Consider the following 17,663-nt stretch of genomic DNA (forward strand, 5'->3'; position numbering starts at 1 on the left):
GATCTTGTCTCGGACTGAAATTATTGAAGTGAGTGGGCTTTGTTTCTCACAATACATAGTTTTATAGATAAATGCTTCAGCAGCTGATTAGCTGAGATATAGAAATAAATAGGAGTAGTAGTCCATTTGGCCCTTCAATATGATCATGGCTGACCATCCAACTTAATACCTTGTTTCTACCTTCTCCCCATACCCTTCGATCCCTTCAGCCCTAAGAACTAAACCTAACTCCTTCTTGAAAACATTCAATGTTTTGGCCTCAACTGTTTTCTGTGGCACAGAATTCCACAGGGTCCCCACGCTGGATGAAGACATTTCTCCTCATCTCAGTCCTAAATGGCCCACCCAGTATCCTTTGGATTTAGGGATGGCAGGGAGTCCGAAATAGAGGTATAGATATGCAGTCTTATAGATGGTGCCTATATGTGTTCATAAATTCACATTGGGGTCATATAGGACAGTATTCATTAAAAATTTGATCTAGTTTAGCTTCAGATAGTTGCTAAGAAATAGAGCCAGTAGCTAGGGAACAGTCAGCATAGAAATCAGTAGCTTTGTTGTTCCCTCTAGTTAACTAGGAGGAACATCTACTCAACCAATATCAGATTATGCAAGCACTTTGCTAAGAGGAAGACAGAGGGAGGTCATGGTGATATGGACCTAGTGGTCAACAACGTAGATGAAACAGAGTGTGTTCAGATCACATTACTGATCGATAGCAGACAATAACAGGACAGGCCCAGGATAAGTCTTGAAGTCAGAGGTAACAGTGGAAGAGAAGCCATTGAGGGTGACATTCTAACTATAATTGGGTGAGAACCAGGCATCCATACACAGTAATAAATTATCTTTTGCCAGTTCTTAAGTCACGCTCTTTTATCCAAAATGGATCACCTCGCACTTCTCCGCAAGGATCATCTGTCTGTCCACTTCACCAACCTGCCTTTGCTCTTCTGAAATTCTACGTTGCCCACTACACTCTAAGATCTACATCATTTATATAAATCACAAAACTTAATGGTGCCCGAAGGGACTTTAAGCTCTACTTCAAGCTTTTCACCAGCTTGAAAAATATCCATTACCCGGTTTCCGCCCACTCAGCCAATTTTACATCCACATTGCTAGTGTCTCTTCAATTCCATGAGTTAGAACTTCTCAAAAGGCTATTGCATGGCACTGTACCCAATGCCTTTGGAAGTTCATCACCAGCATTATCCTCACCAGCTCTCTTTCCATTACCTCTTCAAAAGAACTTCAGTAAGTTACTGTAAGTTACTGATTTTCCCTCAAGAAATTCATGCTTGTATTTGTCCAAGTGAGTATTAGTTCTATCCTGAATTATTGTTTCTACTAGTTACCTCACTGTCAAAGTTAAACTGACTCGTCTGGAATTACTTGGCTTTGATTTGACTTATTGTAGTCACACTCACCCAAGTACAGTGAAAAGCTTTGTTTTGCAAACAATACAGGCAGATTATAGCAAACAAGGACACATGGGGTGTTTAGACAGAGCAAGGCATTATGGCTGCACAGGTGGTGTACAATGCAAGATCAACATTAGTAAGATCAACATTATTTGAAGTTAGAGAGGTCCAATCAGCAGTCTAATACTATCTTTTTCCCACACAATCTTTTCTCGAGCAAGATGATAACCAGATGGGCCTTTAAGACAATGAAATAAAACAAATAATGCTGGCAAGTACCTGAAAATCTGAAACAAAAAACAGAAATTGCTGAAGAAACTCACCAGGTCTGGGGCAGTATCTGTTGAGAGAAAGCAGAAGTGAACATTTCAAGTCCAGTGACCTTTCTTAGGAGACTTTTAAAGACCCCTGTTTCTCTTTCCACATTGGATGCTGCCAGCCCTTTACAGCAAACTGGTTAGTCTGTCAGTTATTCATTTTACGTTTTTTTTTTAAAAAGCGCTACCTAATTAGCTGAATTCAAACGCTCCCGATGCTGTTAGATTTTGAACTTCTACATCTGAATCGTGACTCCAAGGCTCTGCATTACTGATAGGTGAAGTTGCCATGTTCCCATCAGACTTGATGAGAGAGCAGAATAACTGGTGGGGAGTTTAAAGCAACGGTAATCATAACTTACCTACGCTCCTTTGAAATTCAAAAGAGCTTGACAAAGGAGCACCTCCATGGTAATCTCGGGCAGTGTGGGAATTGAACTCAATGTTGGCCTCACTGTATATTGTAACCACCGCTACAGGCAACTGAGTTAACCAATCCCTGCTACTAGTCCAGTAATGTAGCAACTTTTAACCCCAGAAACTACATAGAAAATTCAACACAAGGCCTTTCAGTGCTGGTATTGTTTATTTTCATAAAAGAATGATACAAAACATACAAATATTATCAACACACCCACAAGACAACAGAGATTCTTAGAAATAATTCATCACAGGTAACTGTGATTTTTACAATTTTGCATGCCTTTTAATTCTTCCTGCAGCATGCTACAATAAATTATTTTGCCTTTGAACTGGCTTTATACTGTATTTTGAATGGTGTAAAGAACCTGTAATTGTACTGTCATATGATTGGCAACTCAGCAAATGGTCATTGGAATTTGAGCTAAACTCTTAATTATTGCTGCCACCTACTACCTGCTTTCACTAACTGCAAATGCAGTTTCTTCCCTTTCAATTTAGAATCCAATACATAGACACTTTTTATATAAAACATGTATAGACAAACATTAAAGTGCACAATCTGTAGAGTTAATACTGAGAAATAAAATCATCCAAGATACTCAAAAAAAAAATGCAGACCGCATACACGTACACCACCTTACTAGGGTTGAGATTATTATCTTCTGGATTAGTGGTGCACCACTAATCCAGAATCTGGTTTCCAACATCTGCACTCATTGTTTTTACCTTAAGAGATTATTAGAAAATCTTAACAACTCACATCAAGATTAATGAAAACTACAAACTAAGGGACGAAACTTAAGCTCCTTTACCTCAAGTATTTAAACAAAATAAAGTTTTAGAATGCAGTCTTCTTTAAAATAAGTTTCCCTACCAGAAAATCATAATAATTTTTAGCTAGGTGATAGATGTCACTTAGAAGCCAAACAAGGGAGTATGTCAAATAGTTTGTTTTAAAAAAGAAAGGGCTGGAACTGGATTTGACACAACTATTGTTTAATAATTATTTGATGATTGGTGTCTTAACTTCTACAAAATCAGACTGTGGATTACAGAGGGCAAGAAGTCCCCTAATATTTAATCTTCAGTCTCGACTTAACAATCTTTAAATTAGATGGAAAAAGAAATCAATTTTTTTTGTTATTCACAGCACATCCCTCCTCCAAAACTCTAAAGGTTCCCCTCAGATACCTTCATACCATGCACCAGTTAGGAGGATAAGCATCAAACGTTATGTCCATTCAGCTCTACAAAGAGACAGCATCAGCTCAAACAAGATCTTGCCAGTTATATTTCCATTCTTTAAAGACAATCTTGCAACTTCTAATTCTGTATAACGTGAACCTGATTATAATAAGCATAAGATTTATGAGCACAACTTTTGTCACGATATTACAGTTCTTATCCTTTTCGCTTGATGATTTAAGCCTTCTTTCTATCCAGTATTAGATTAGGTGATTAGAAATAAACTGAATTAAGTTATCTGCAACTGGCAGACAAACCAAAGTCTGAATGATATAGTCACTAGTGACAGCAGCTGTGTGTTCTGCGCCCTTAGCTAGTACTGTCTACAGTAAAACACCCAGCCTTACAGTAAAAAAGTTTGCTCTTTTTTGAAGCCCCTGTGGATTTATTTTCTTCTAGTACTCATGAAGCACCTGCATTTCTTCATCAACATTGTTTGATTGAATTTTATAAATCAATCAACTCTTTTTGACTACTTATGACATTTTTGGAACCATTTTGCATGGTTTCCACTCTCCAAGTGTATTCAAGCACAGTTGACAAAAGTAGAAACCCTGAACAAAAAGCATAGGGCAAGGTTCTAAAGAGTGAATTAATGACAATTTTGACAAGTTACATAGAAAAGAATTTCAAATATACAATGAAAACAAACAATACCAGGCTCATCCACAGCTGAAGAGCTGCTGCACTAATTCAGAGATCAGTAACGAAAAATGTTTCTCAGGCTCTTCAAAGAATCCACACATTTTGAACAGACAAAATGAGAAAACAGATTATTTTAAGAATTTGAAGGGGAATGCATGTTGCCCTTCCCTTAATGGTAGAGACCATCAGTTGTATCAATTTCCATCAGGTTAAACCAAAAGTAAAAGGCAGGTTCTCAAAGACAGTCAACAAATCCCAGCTTAAAGGAATGGGACATTATCTGAAAGGAAACTATTTGCACAGAATCATTCCATTATTTGAATAGTACTGGCATGTATTCAGCAATTCATGGAATTTTGTTCTTAAACTTATATCCAGTCACTGACCGCATGTTATTTTTAAGAAAATAATGTTAGCACACTCGTATTAAATTTTAGAATGCTTGCAGTCCTCCCCACCCACCCCCACCATGAAACTATTATAGAAAACAATGTTTCACTTCCCTAATACGGCAAGTGCATAAACACCATATCTCTCAACATGCAGGGGAACGATAAAAGATGGTCAGCCAGTCAGAACAGTGTGGCAAGAAAGTTGGTTTTGTAATGAGAACCATCAATAACTTTGCACCATCTCCTCAGCAACTAAGACAGCACAACCCTACAAGAGGAGATTTGGTTTAGCTTGTAGCTTATCTTCAATTCTTTTAAAAGCAAATACCTACCCCACCCCTGTTTCCTTCCCAACTTCCCCCACATCTTGGTTTGAAGCTTTCCTTCCCCAAACACATAAATGAATCAGATAGCACTATACCACACATCAGCAGATAATCCAAAGCTAAACTCATTTTACTTTAAGAACAAAAAAAAGTATTTTTCAAATCAAAACCAGAAGGTGAAGTGACTTGGCAGTGTAGAATCCTACTGTAACAAGGTATGGTTTTAGCTAACAGCAACCAGACAATATATTGCAATCTTCCCATTGTTCAGTAAAGGAAATTAAATGATGTGTCTGAAAGATTATATACATTTTGTTCTTACATGCCAAGTTACACACACACACACATATATATATATATAATATATCTCCTTTTTAAAAGGAACATCACACAAATGCATTAGTTTAATGGTATAAAAAAGGAGTGGCAAAGTGCACAATTTTACAGTATATTTACAAATCCACAGCATTATTTCAAGCCTTCATTTTAGCTAAAAATACAATATGTTATGCAATACATATAAATGGAAATTCTATTGGCTTTAACACCTTTATACAAGAACAGCTGATCACGACGAGAAAGCTAAGACAATAATGCAAGGACTTAACAGTCAGAGTAGTCCTGCTGTAAACCTCTTGATTTCAGAATGATGGCATGTTGTTTCGCAAAATGCAGGGCGAATTCATTAGCAAACGCTACTAAGACATGCAGGTACAATCAGCTGTTCAAAATTCAGGACTCAAGCCGTCATTAAATCATCCACAGCTGCGGTAGTTTGGCTGTTCCTCAAGACCCTTAAAGTCCTTCACTGAACTGCCATTAAACAAAAATGTTCTGAAATCCACAATGTTCCAGAAAAGCCATTAAAATGTCAGATGGCCCCATCCTCTTTAACCTTCAATTACAGGAGCCAACTCTGGTGTAAGGTTCACTGTTATATTTTTGTACAAAAAGTGCAGAGTTATATTTGGAGCATACTTTAGGTTATTCAACCCATCCAGGGGCTGACGTTCTTTAGAATACCTCAATAATTTATATCTGTGGGGAAAAAAAACATTGGAATGATCAAAAACATAGCATAATAATCCAACCTGGGGTACAAGTATCAGAATTACACAACAAAGAAACAGACAATTTGATCCACATTAGTTTAGCTCAGTTGGTTGGATGGCTAGCTTGTGATGGAGAGTGACACTAACAATGTGGATTCAATTCCTGCACTGGCTGAGGTTCCCATAAAGGTCCCACCTGCTCAACCTCACCTTCAGGTTAAACTACCATCAGCCATCTCTCTCCAATGAGAGGGCAGCCCTATGGGACCATGGTGATTTCACCTTTACCTTACTGACACTGGTTCTTTCAAAAGATTAATCCATGCCATATTCTTTCCCAACAGACTTGCAAATTTCCAATTCCCTATTGAAAGTTCCTATTGAAGGCTTCCATAATTTGCAGAAATTTTTTTTTAAATGCACTCATTTTTCCTGTGTTTACTTTAACTTGAATTACTGCCTTTCTGAAGAGTTGAAAAACTTCCTCCATGGCTTTCCTGTCAAAGCCACTAAGCATCTCTACTAAAGCTGTGAATGCTGTACTCAGCACTCCTAGGTGGTGTAATGAGAACACACATGCAAAGAGGCTCTCGATGGAATTATCAAGTGGCAGAAGCAGCATAGCTAGTTTCCAAGATGGCACAAATAGAAGAACTAACCAGGATTTGGGGAGGTTGTAGGAGACCAACAGAAGCTTCCACTTGTGACAATAAAGACAGTCCATTCCAGCTGTCTTACTGACCTGGGGAGAGGCCCTTCCAGGAGGTGGTGATGAGCCCATTCCTTCTGATCCCCTCATCACCTTCTACACTAGATTCCAACAGTCACTAGGCATAGAAGGGCAACCTCAGCAAAGAAATGGTGGCCAACAAGACAACACAAGGGAGTGGGATCACCCCGTCAATCAGTCTCTGCCACATCCCCAAACATAACATGTGTCTCTCAGCTACACAGTCACCATCTTCCCTATGTCCTGTCCTCCTCTCCCAAAACTCTTCTCATCCTCAACCAGGGGAAAGGGGAGCAATGTCAGCAGCAGCTAGACTCATTAACACATTTCAGGAAGTGGTCTGACCTCTGGATATGGATACCTGGACAAGTAGGTAATGGTTGACCGCCAGGCAGTCCAAGAGAACCAGGAAGGTAGCAGGAGTCCTTGTGACAATTTTGCTCGCTAAAATGGGTTTTCCATTTGAGATACTGGTGAGAGCAATGGCCCGAGAGGAGAGCAGCAATAGCCAAGCCCATGACACCTTCAGCTATACTGAAGAGTAGAACAGAAGAGATGGGGCAGTTGCTAGGTAAGGAGCAAATAGGTATTTTTATTGTGAAAGAGGAGACTCTCAGATGTTACACTGTCTCTCTGGTTCCAGGGTTGAGGAAGCGACAGAATGACTGCAGGACGTTATTCTGGGAGTGTGAGATCAGCCAGAGGCACTGACGACATGGATAGGAAGGGGTACGTAGTCGCAGTCAGAGTTCAGGGAGCTAGGTTATAAGTTAGCAAGCAGATTATCAAACACAGTAATTGTTGGATTGCTAATGAGTGCAGAAATAAAGAGGATACGATAGACTAATGTATGACTGGCATTATGTTGAAGAGAGCACTTTAGATTCCTGGAATGCTAGCACTAGTTTGTTTTGGGTGGGTGGAGGGTTGGTGGTTGGATTTGAACACAGCTGGGGCTGAGTTCCTTCTGGAGGTTTTCACTAGGTGCTATTTTAATGGAATTCAAATTTCACCAGCTACCAAGGAAATTCAAACCCATGTGCCCAGAACATGAGCCTGAAGCTCCAGAATAGCCATTTCAGAGACATTACCCAATGCCACCAGTTTGCCTTTGCATCTGTCTTCACCAAAGAGGTAAATAATACCCAAGCAAAGAGGTAGACAATACTAAGACAAAGGAACAAGCTCTGATGCTAGGAGGGCTCAAAATGGTTAAAGATTAGCTATAGGATTAGATTGTCTGCACTCAATGCTGACAAGGAACCAAGATTGGATGAGATGCATCCAAGGATATTAAAAGGATGGAGTGTGGAACTTGCAAAAGTATTAACCATAATTTTTCATGCTGCCTCAGACTCGGGTGGTATCAGAGGATTGAGAATTGCGTCACATTTAGGCCAGCAATTAGTTTGCCTCAGTGGAAATTCTTATAAGAAGCGATCTTTTAGCATATGATAAAATGGACAGCGTGGGTTAGTTAAGGTGATCCAGAATCCTGAAGGTAAAATTATGCTCAAGTAACATACTGGGAATGTTTAAAGAGATAACAGAGGATTGAGGAGACTAATGCTTCTGATGTAGTGGACACAGACTTTCAAAATGTTTAACAGTGAGACACAACAGACTTGTGAACCATATTAGTACTAATGGAATCAAAGGGACAGTGGTAGCACAGATACAAAATTGGCTGAGTAATAGGAAGTGGGGAGCAATGGTTAATAGATTTTTTTTGAATTGGAATTTTTTGGAGAGGGGATGGGAAAAGCGAATTGTGGAACAAAGCAATACTGGAATCCTTGCTTTTCCTGATATATTTTAATGATTTAGATCTGTGTGTACTGGACACAATTTCAAAGGCAATGAATTATACAGAACTGAGAAACACAGTAAACCCAATGAAAAAGGACTGTGTGGAACGCAAAGAGACACCGGCAATTTGATGGAGTGGACAAATAGGTGGCGAATGGAGTGCAATGCAGATGTATTTTGGTACAGAGAAAGTGGAGATACAGAAGAAAATAAAGCATACTACTCAAACAGAGGGTCAGCAGCAGAGAGATTTCGGTGTAAATATGCATAAGTAATTACAGGTGGAGAGAACAGTTAAAGCATAGAGTATCCTAGGCTTTACTAACAGGAGCACAGATTGAAAAAAAGAGCAAGGAGATTCGGCTGATCATTTAAAAGATACAGGTTTGGCCTGAGGTGCAGAATCATGTACAATCCGGAAGACAGATGTGAACACATTAGATGGAGCGCAGAATAGGTTCACAAAGTTGGCTCCAGGAATGAGGGCAGAATGATAGATCGGAGGAGTTGGGTACATTTTGCCTTTTATTCCCCCCTTTATTCTTTCATGGAATGTGGGTGTTGCAAGTAAGGTTGCTCATCTCAAATTGCCTTTGAACTTGCTGGGGCCATTCCAGAGGGCAGTTTTGAGTCAACCACATTGCTGTACACCCAGATTCAGACCAGTTAAGGACAAAGATTTCCTTCCCTATAGGATGTTGATGAAATAGATGGGTTTTCATGACATTTAACAACAGTAATGGTCAACACTACTGAGACTAGCTTTCAAATTCAAACATAGTAATTAAATTTAAATTTGAATTTGATCAGCTGCCATGGTGGGGTATGTACCCATATTCCAGGACATGTGTCTGGGCCTCCAGATTACAGTGATAATACCACTACCCCAGTATTCCATTGAAAGAGGGGACTTTAGATGAATGTTTGAAACAATGTGCAAGGTTATTGGAAAAGAAGAATGGGACCAAGTTATCGTGATCATTTGGAGAGGTAGTGCAGAAATTATGGCCCAAATGGCCTCCTTCCATATCATAATTCTCAGATTTAGGGCATGAATGAAACATGGGGGTCTGGCCTTACCTGGTCTGGCCCACACATGACTCCACCAATAGGGCGATTCTTAACTGCCCTCTGAAGTGACTGAACAGGCCACTCAGTTCATAGGTAATTATGGACCGGCAATAAGTGCTGGCTTTAGAAGTGATGCCAAAGAATAATGAAAAGAAAGATTAAATCCCCCAATGAATATTTTAATGTAGCATAATCTCAGACTGAAATCCCTCTTTGTTGCAAACTGGCTTACAAACAAGTTTTGTTTAATTCGGAGAATCAATGATGAGTTTGAAGTAAGTTTAGTTTATCTGCTAGAAGGGATCATTCAGGGCAGTTAGCTGGGTACCATTACCTCAGCAAACATTTGTGCGTTTTCCAAATCAGGAGTTTAGTTAGAAATCTTCAGGTTATTAGAACAGAATAAGTTGAGATTCTCAGATTTGAGAAAGAGGTCTTGTTAGCAGATTTGGAAAGGTCTTATTGAATGTTGTCCACAGCTGATGGCAAAGAATCTTTCAAGAATCATTTAAGAAGAACCCTGAAAAGTTGAGACAGGGGTGTAATAATTCTGGATGAGAGTCTCTGTAACTGACAGAGTCAGGAAACAGGCTTAAAACTTTATTTTGCTGTGTGCTTTAAACTTTGCTAAGATAAGTTGATTTTGTAAAAAAAATCTTTTCTTGTACAATAAACTCCTGCCGTTAAAGAAAATCTGCAGCATTGTTTGAATATGTTTCGATGACGAACCACCATATTAGTTAACTAAATGATTAAAAAAGATATGATCCATCAAGTTGAGTTTCTTTCTGGGATTTGAACTGTGTAGCATTACCATCAGTTGGGCTCATAATACAATGCTCATGTCCCACTTAACTGCCCAACCCACCAACTAGTCATATTCTTTTGAGTTCTATACTAGCCTCCTCTCGGTTTACAATACTTCCAATTTTTACATCATCCACAAGTTTTGAAAGTGTACCCAGTACACCAAGGTCTAGGTAATTAGTACACATCAGGAAAAGCATGGTCCCCAATACTGATCACTGGAGAACTAATACAAACATTCCCCAGCCTGAAAAACATCCATTAACAATTACTCGCTGTTTTCTGAAACTCAGCTTTAGCCAATTTTGCATTCATGTTACTGCTGTCCTTTTTATTCATGAGTTCTAATTTTCCTCATATCTGTTACACAGCACTGTACCATCTGGCAGTTCATGTACAAACCAACAACACTGATATAATCAGCCAGCTTTGTCATCCCCTCAGATAACCCTGGCAAGTTAATAAATAAAATGATCTTCCCTTAAGAAATCCATGCTAGCTTTCTTTAATCAACCTGCATTTGTCCATGTGACTATGAATTTTAGAATCCAGTCAGGATCCTTTTAGTCAGCACAGAGAACAACTGTGATGCTGTGACTAGGGTGGAATCAAACCCAGATTTCAGAAGAGGAGTAGTAAGGTAATCTTTTAAGCATATCAAGTCTCCAATCATTAATAGTTTCAAGCACAAATGGATGTCCAAGCAATGCATTTTCAAAAGTACTTGAAATGTCCTCAAAACTTATGCTTTCAAATCACTTACAGAACTGAGAAATCAAAAAGGTAAAGGGTATTTTCTAACAAGTCTCCAGTACACTTTGAAAACATGCAGCAAGGTTGACTACTTACCTGCCTAGAAACTGCACCTCCCCTCGATGATGATGGGGGATCGATTTGTACTTTCCCAGGTCTCCTTCTGGCCTTGTCACATTATATCCTGCAAAGGAAACTCTGCAACGTGAATGAGAAAGAGGATTAGTAAGTCAGCCAATTTGCCTTAAACTTCATGGAATATATTCTATTAGTGCACTTAGTGGATTTAATGAAAAAATTAATTGAGATTTATATATTAAAAACAATAGACAATAGGTGCAGGAGTAGGCCATTCAGCCCTTCGAGCCTGCACCACCATTCATTATGATCATGGCTGATCATTCCTAATCAGTATCTTCTTCCTGCCTTATCTCCATAGCCCTTGATTCCACTATCCTTGAGAGCTCTATCCAACTCTTTCTTAAATGAATCCAGAGACTGGGCCTCCACTGCCCTCTGGGGCAGAGCATTCCATACAGCCACCACTCTCTGGGTGAAGAAGTTTCTCCTCATCTCTGTCCTAAATGGTCTACCCCGTATTTTTAAGCTGTGTCCTCTGGTTCAGCACTCACCCATCAGCAGAAACATGTTTCCTGCCTCCAGGGTGTCCAATCCTTTAATAATCTTATGTCTCAATCAGATCCCTTCTCAGTCTTCTAAACTCAAGGGTATACAAGCCCAGTCACTTCAGTCTTTCAGTGTAAGGTAATCCCGCCATTCCAGGAATTGACCTCGTGAACCTGCGCTGCACTCCCTCAATAGCCAGAATGTCTTTCCTCAAATTTGGAGACCAGAACTGCACACAGTACTCCAGGTGTGGTCTCACCAGGGGCCTGTACAGCTGCAGAAGCACCTCTTTGCTTCTATACTCAATCCTTCTTGTTATGAAGGCCAGCATGCTATTAGCCTTCTTCACTACCTGCTGTATCTGCATGCTTGCTTTCATTGACTGGTGTACAAGAACACCCAGATCTCTCTGTACTGCCCCTTTACCTAAAATGATTCCATTGAGGTAGTAATCTGCCTTCCTGTTCTTGCCACCAAAGTGGATAACCATACATTTAACCACATTAAACTGCATCTGCCATGCATCTGCCCACTCACCTAAACACAACTAAGAAAAATGTTAATGTGCATAATAATTTTTCATTATCTAAGAACAGATTTCATAACATATTGCTAAAGTCAATGGTTAGCTATCAGTAACTTCTAATGCAAAAACAGAAGTTACTGGAAAAGCTCAGCATGTCTGGCAGCATCTGTGAAGGGAATCAGAATTAATGTCTTGGGTCCAGTGACTTTTCAGAGGAAGACTTACTGGACCCAAAAATGTTAACTCTGATTTCTCTTCAAAAATGCTGCCAAACCTGCTGAGCTTTCCAGAAACTCCTGCTTTTGCTTCTGATTTACAGCATCTGCAGTTCTTTCGGTTTTTACTTAGTAATTTGTAATGAATAGGCACAATTTTATTGGAGGTTAGTTTCTCCGAGATGAGATCTGTAATGAAAGGTCATGTCTGGACAGAATAAGGACTACATCATAGGAAGTTAGAACTGCAATGCAGTGGATTTGATGCCTGTAAGTCATAACTGAGCAAGTTAAAATGATTAACACAACGCAGGGCCTTGGAAAAGTAACGGCTGTGAGCTCAGTAGACATGCATACAAAATATAGTACGTGAGATACATTAAGCTTAATATTACTGTGACAAGATTAGATACTCAGAATCTTGGATGAATAAGATGGAGTTCAAATTATTCTGTGGCAGCTAAGGAATTTAAATTCAAACAGGCATCTCGTAATACAGAACCAATTTCACTGAAAAGAGACACATTGCTGAATCTGTGCATCTTTGACCCATCAGGACAAATACAAGAGATCAAAACTTCAAATGATCACAGCAGCGTTTATGCTTTGAGAAAAAAGGATGTTGAATAGCTGAGGTGTTGCCACAGATTTTTTTGGGGGGGGGGGGGGCAGAAGGTGCAGAGGAGAGTACTGTAAGGAATTAGAAGCCCCCTGTACTGCCAGGAAACTAAAATGGTTATATTCCTTTTGACCACAGGTAATGGGTCATATGTATGTTATTACACTGGCTCCAGCATGCAGAATGAGCCACATGATGAGAAATGGAAGCTAGAGAATTTGGGGAAGTAAATAATGACATATTCTTGTGATGGACACTTTTCAAGTGGACATATTACAGAAGAGAAGGAGCTGGACATCTTAAAAGGCATAAAGGTGGATAAATCCCTGGGATGTGATCAGGTGCATCCCAGAACTTTGTGGAAAGCTAAGGAAGAGATTGCGGAGGTATTTTGTATCATTGCTAGACACTCAAGATGCCAGAAGATTGGAGAATGGCTAATGTGGCCCCATTATTTAAGAAAAGTGGTAAGGAAAATGCATGACATCAGTAGTGGGTAAGTTGTTGGAGGGAATCCTGGGGAACAGGAGGGACACACACTTGCCTTCATTGGTCAGTGCATTGAGTATAGAGTTGGAATGTTAAGTTGCAGCTCAGGACATTGGTTAGGCCACTTTTAGATCGCTGTATTCAGTTATGCTCTCCTTCCTATCGGAAAGATGCTGTGAAACTTGAAAGGATTCAGAAAAATATTTACAAAGATGTTGCCAGGGTTGGAGAGTTGAGCTATAGGGAGAGACTGAATAGGTTGGGGCTATTTTCCCCTGGAGTGTCGGAGGCTGAGGGGTAACCTTATAGAGATTTATTAAATCATGAGTGGCATGGATTGGGTGCATAGCCAAGGTCTGGGGTCTTTTTCTTAGGATCGGGTGCCCAAAACTGGAGGACATATGCTTAAGGTGAGAGGGGAAAGATTTAAAAAGGGACCTGTGGGGGGGCATTTTCACACTGAAGTGGTATGTGGTATGAGCTGCCAGAGGAATGGTGGAAGCTGGTACAATATTTAAAAAGGTGTCTGGCTACACGAGTAGGAAGGGTTGAGAGAGATATGGGCCAAATGCTGGCAAATGGGACGAGGTCAGATTAGGATCCCTGGTTGGACACGGATGAGTCGGACTGTTTCTGTGCTGTATAACTCGATGACTAGTTACCTAACATTGAAAAGCTATGTCTTGAGTGTGATTAAACAAAGCAAAAGTCAATGTTGGAGAAAAAAGTTCACTTACTGCCTGCATCCCAATTAATATACTCGATAACATCATAATAATGCTTGTATTTCAATTTCCTCTTTTCCTATTTTGAGCCTTTTTTTGAATAAGTCCAACATCTCACTCTGCTCCCCTTTTACTACTCTCCTCTAAGTCTCCTCGTCACAACCTTAGTGTACTGTTAGGATCCAAACTTCTTTGCATTGCCAAAAAAGCCTACACATTTATTCTTCTCCAGCAGCAGTTCAGTTATTGCTGAAAATCTCATTCCTGCCTTTGCTACCTATCAACTCAACCATTCCAGTGCTTCCCTGGCCAACCGCTCACCTTCCTTAAACTTGAGCTCACCCAACAATCTACTGCCTGGATCCTAACTCAACTAAGTTCTGTTCACCCATCATTGTTGGGCTACATTAGCTCTCAAGGTAAAAACAATGACTGCAGATGCTGAAAACCAAATACTGGATTAGTGGTGCTGGAAGAGCGCTGCTCGTTGGATGCTGCCTGAACTGCTGTGCTCTTCCAGCATCACTAATCCAGTACATTAGCTCTCATCCCAACAACAACTCACTTCTAAAATGCTCATTTTCAAATCCCTCTATGATCTTGATCCTTATAATCCTCAGAGAAATCTGTGCTCCCAACTTGGTCTCTTGCACCTCACCAATTTTTATCACTATCAGTGGCCATACCTTCAGCTATCTAAAAACTCAGGTTTTCCCTCCTTGAACTTGCCCAACACTCTCGCACTCTCTCTCTCTCAAAATGTTTGATCAAACATTTGGATACCTTTGCTACTAGGTTGTGTGCTCAATTTTGAATTTTGTTTGCTAATACACCTGTGAGCTTGTTGTGTTATAGACTCTATGTAAGTGCAAGCTGTTGTTATTGTAGCACTAGTATTTATCTACTGCAGAATGAGACCACAACTCATCCTCCATTTCACTCTACTCCCCCCTCCACCATTTCATCTAGCTCAATTCTTGGGCATTAATCTTTTTAAGTTCCTCCCTACTACCAAAAATGTTGACATGACGGTGGCCTGTGAAGCCTCAAAAAAATTAAAAACAGGAGTCGACTTATTCACCAACATTTTTCACATTCCTCCTGCTTCAGAATTGCATAATAACAACTCTGAGCAAGTTGATTTAAAAAAGTCTGACACGAGGTCTGTGCTGTGTGGGTGTGTCTTATACTCCCAGGCAATACATTACATATCATGCATTTGAATTGTTACACATAATTGTAAGGTACTAGTCGGTTAAAAACACCAGCCTGTGGGGTGAAACATTGAAGATAACTACCAAGTCATGATCGAAAGCTGGGGGAGGCGGGGGGGGTCAATTTTTGTAAGAATCATCTCATGGGAGGTGGGCATTGCTGGCCACGTTAGCATTTATTGCCTGTCCATAGGGCAGCCTTAAAAGGAAGTGGCAATGAGGTACCTTCTTGAAACACTACAGTCCACATGTGATACGTTGACCCACAATGCTGTTCGGGAGGGAGTTCCAGGATTTTGACCCAGTGACACTGAAGGAATTATGACATATTTCCAAACCACTCAGGATGGTGAGTGGCTTGGAGGGGAACTCATTGGGGCTGGTGGTTCCTGTGTATCTGCTGCCGTTGATCTTCTAGATGGTAGTAATTGTAGGCGAATTTTTGGAGGTTTTATATACCATCTTATACACCATGTATACATAAAATCAGGACTGTGGGGGAGTGAAAGAAAGGGAGTCAGTTTATAAGCTGCAATATGTGGGTTCACTTTCACTGTGCTCTGAAACTGGCAGTGAAATGTCAGCCATTCCTCCATTCTATATCACTCTTCAAAACATTTCTTTGATGGTAGAGTGCACACCATTCCAAATCTAAGAGGGCAAACCTAATAACAATCTGGTCCTAATACAGCCCTAAAACACAGACGCCAACATCCTCCTTTCCACCCATTCTGTGATGAAATGATTCAACATAGCTACAAATTATATTTGCTATCCTGTACAAGAACAACAATTGTGGTACCATGGTTCTTATTATTGAGATGTATCTACATTGCTTCCTATCTTCTAACATCTGTGAAGATCTTAAGCAAGGTGTAGAGAAAATTTACAAACAGCGTTCCTGAGATGTATGGGTAAATCAGTTAAATAGAGTCTGTTCTCCTTTGTGTGCAGGTGCCCATACTGGACTGGGATGGACAAGGTCAGAAGTCACATGACACCAGGTTATAGTCCAACAGGTTTACTTGAAATCACAAGCTTTCGGAGCACTGCTCCTTCATCAAGTGAAGCGAAGAAAAGCACAGAATTTATAGGCAGAGAGATCAAAAGATCGTACACATGGTGTACACTTCTAGCCTTATTTGCCTTAGAGTTTCAGAGAAGATTTGATATATGTGCTCAAACTCATGGTAAGTCTAGACAAAAGTAGATAGAAGGAGATCAATCCCAAAGACAGAAGAGTCAAAAACCATTTACAACTTAAAACCTCTACTCAATCCTCTCTTAAGTCAATTCTGTTTCAGAAGAAATATTCCAGAATCTCCAATTCGCAGCATAACATTTAAGGTAGAAAAAATGAGCCACATTAATTGAGAGAGAACGGTGTTTAAATAATTCCCTCTAACTTTTGCAGCTGATTGTGAGCACTGCATCTGAATGCTATTTAATTATCCAGTCTCCAATTCAAACAGCTTTCCTCTCTGGTATATGAATGCACCAAAATGTAAGATATTTAACAGAAAAAGTCAGCTCAGCTTTGAGCCACAATCTCCAGCTTTAAATCTGTACTTATGAACGATTCTTACCTGCGCCACAGGTCATCATCCTCTCCACCCCATCCCCAGAAGGCATTGGGAAAACCATTGATTTTTCTGAACTGCTCCACTGTTAGACCACTGACTCCACCGAAGAACTCATTGTATGGCAGACTAGAAAAGGGGGTGGGAGGTAATGATTAAAAAAAAAAGACAATCATCCAAGGACTGCAAGGTATGGAATTTTTAACAAAAAGACACCAAAAGAAAATAGAAAGAGAGAACTCACCCCAGTGATTTGTTAATGCATTAAGAAAGATATTCAAGATGCCAGAGGTAGGTTCTATACACAGAGGGTGGTGGGTACATGGAATGCACTGCCAGCAGTGGTAATGGAGTCAGATACATTGCAGACATTTAGCAACTCTTGGATAGGCACATGGGTAGATTAAATTGATGTTAGAGTAGGATAAAATATAGCGGGCCAAAGGGCCATTCTGTGCAGTACTGTTCTCAGTTCTAAGTTCAAAGTAAATATGTTAACCAGAAAATAAAACATACAGGACAAAGAAACAGCCATTTGTTAGAAGAAAAGCAAACATTGTAGTTTTGTTTTAGCTTATACACAAAAGATTATGAAAATTATTCAATTTTTAAAACATGCAGCAACAGAAAAAGATTCTGGATTAATATTATTGTTAATAGAAGCAAAACACTGC

General features: G+C 39.8%; 1 protein-coding gene across 2 annotated transcripts in view; it reads right to left on the bottom strand.

The window, feature by feature from the left end:
- Positions 1-2,308: 2,308 nt before the first annotated feature.
- Positions 2,309-17,663, bottom strand: part of b4galt6 (UDP-Gal:betaGlcNAc beta 1,4- galactosyltransferase, polypeptide 6) — a 69,645-nt gene continuing 54,290 nt past the window's right edge. For both annotated transcript variants that reach the window (XM_072569735.1, XM_072569734.1), the window contains exons 7-9: positions 16,996-17,118; positions 11,091-11,192; positions 2,309-5,810 (exon numbers count right to left, since the gene is read on the bottom strand). In XM_072569735.1, coding sequence (XP_072425836.1) covers positions 5,663-5,810; positions 11,091-11,192; positions 16,996-17,118 — 373 coding nt within the window. In that variant the 3' untranslated portion in view covers positions 2,309-5,662. The remainder of the gene's footprint in view (positions 5,811-11,090; positions 11,193-16,995; positions 17,119-17,663) is intronic.

The sequence above is a fragment of the Chiloscyllium punctatum genome, chromosome 5, assembly GCF_047496795.1.
Source record: "Chiloscyllium punctatum isolate Juve2018m chromosome 5, sChiPun1.3, whole genome shotgun sequence".
NCBI lineage: Eukaryota > Metazoa > Chordata > Chondrichthyes > Orectolobiformes > Hemiscylliidae > Chiloscyllium > Chiloscyllium punctatum.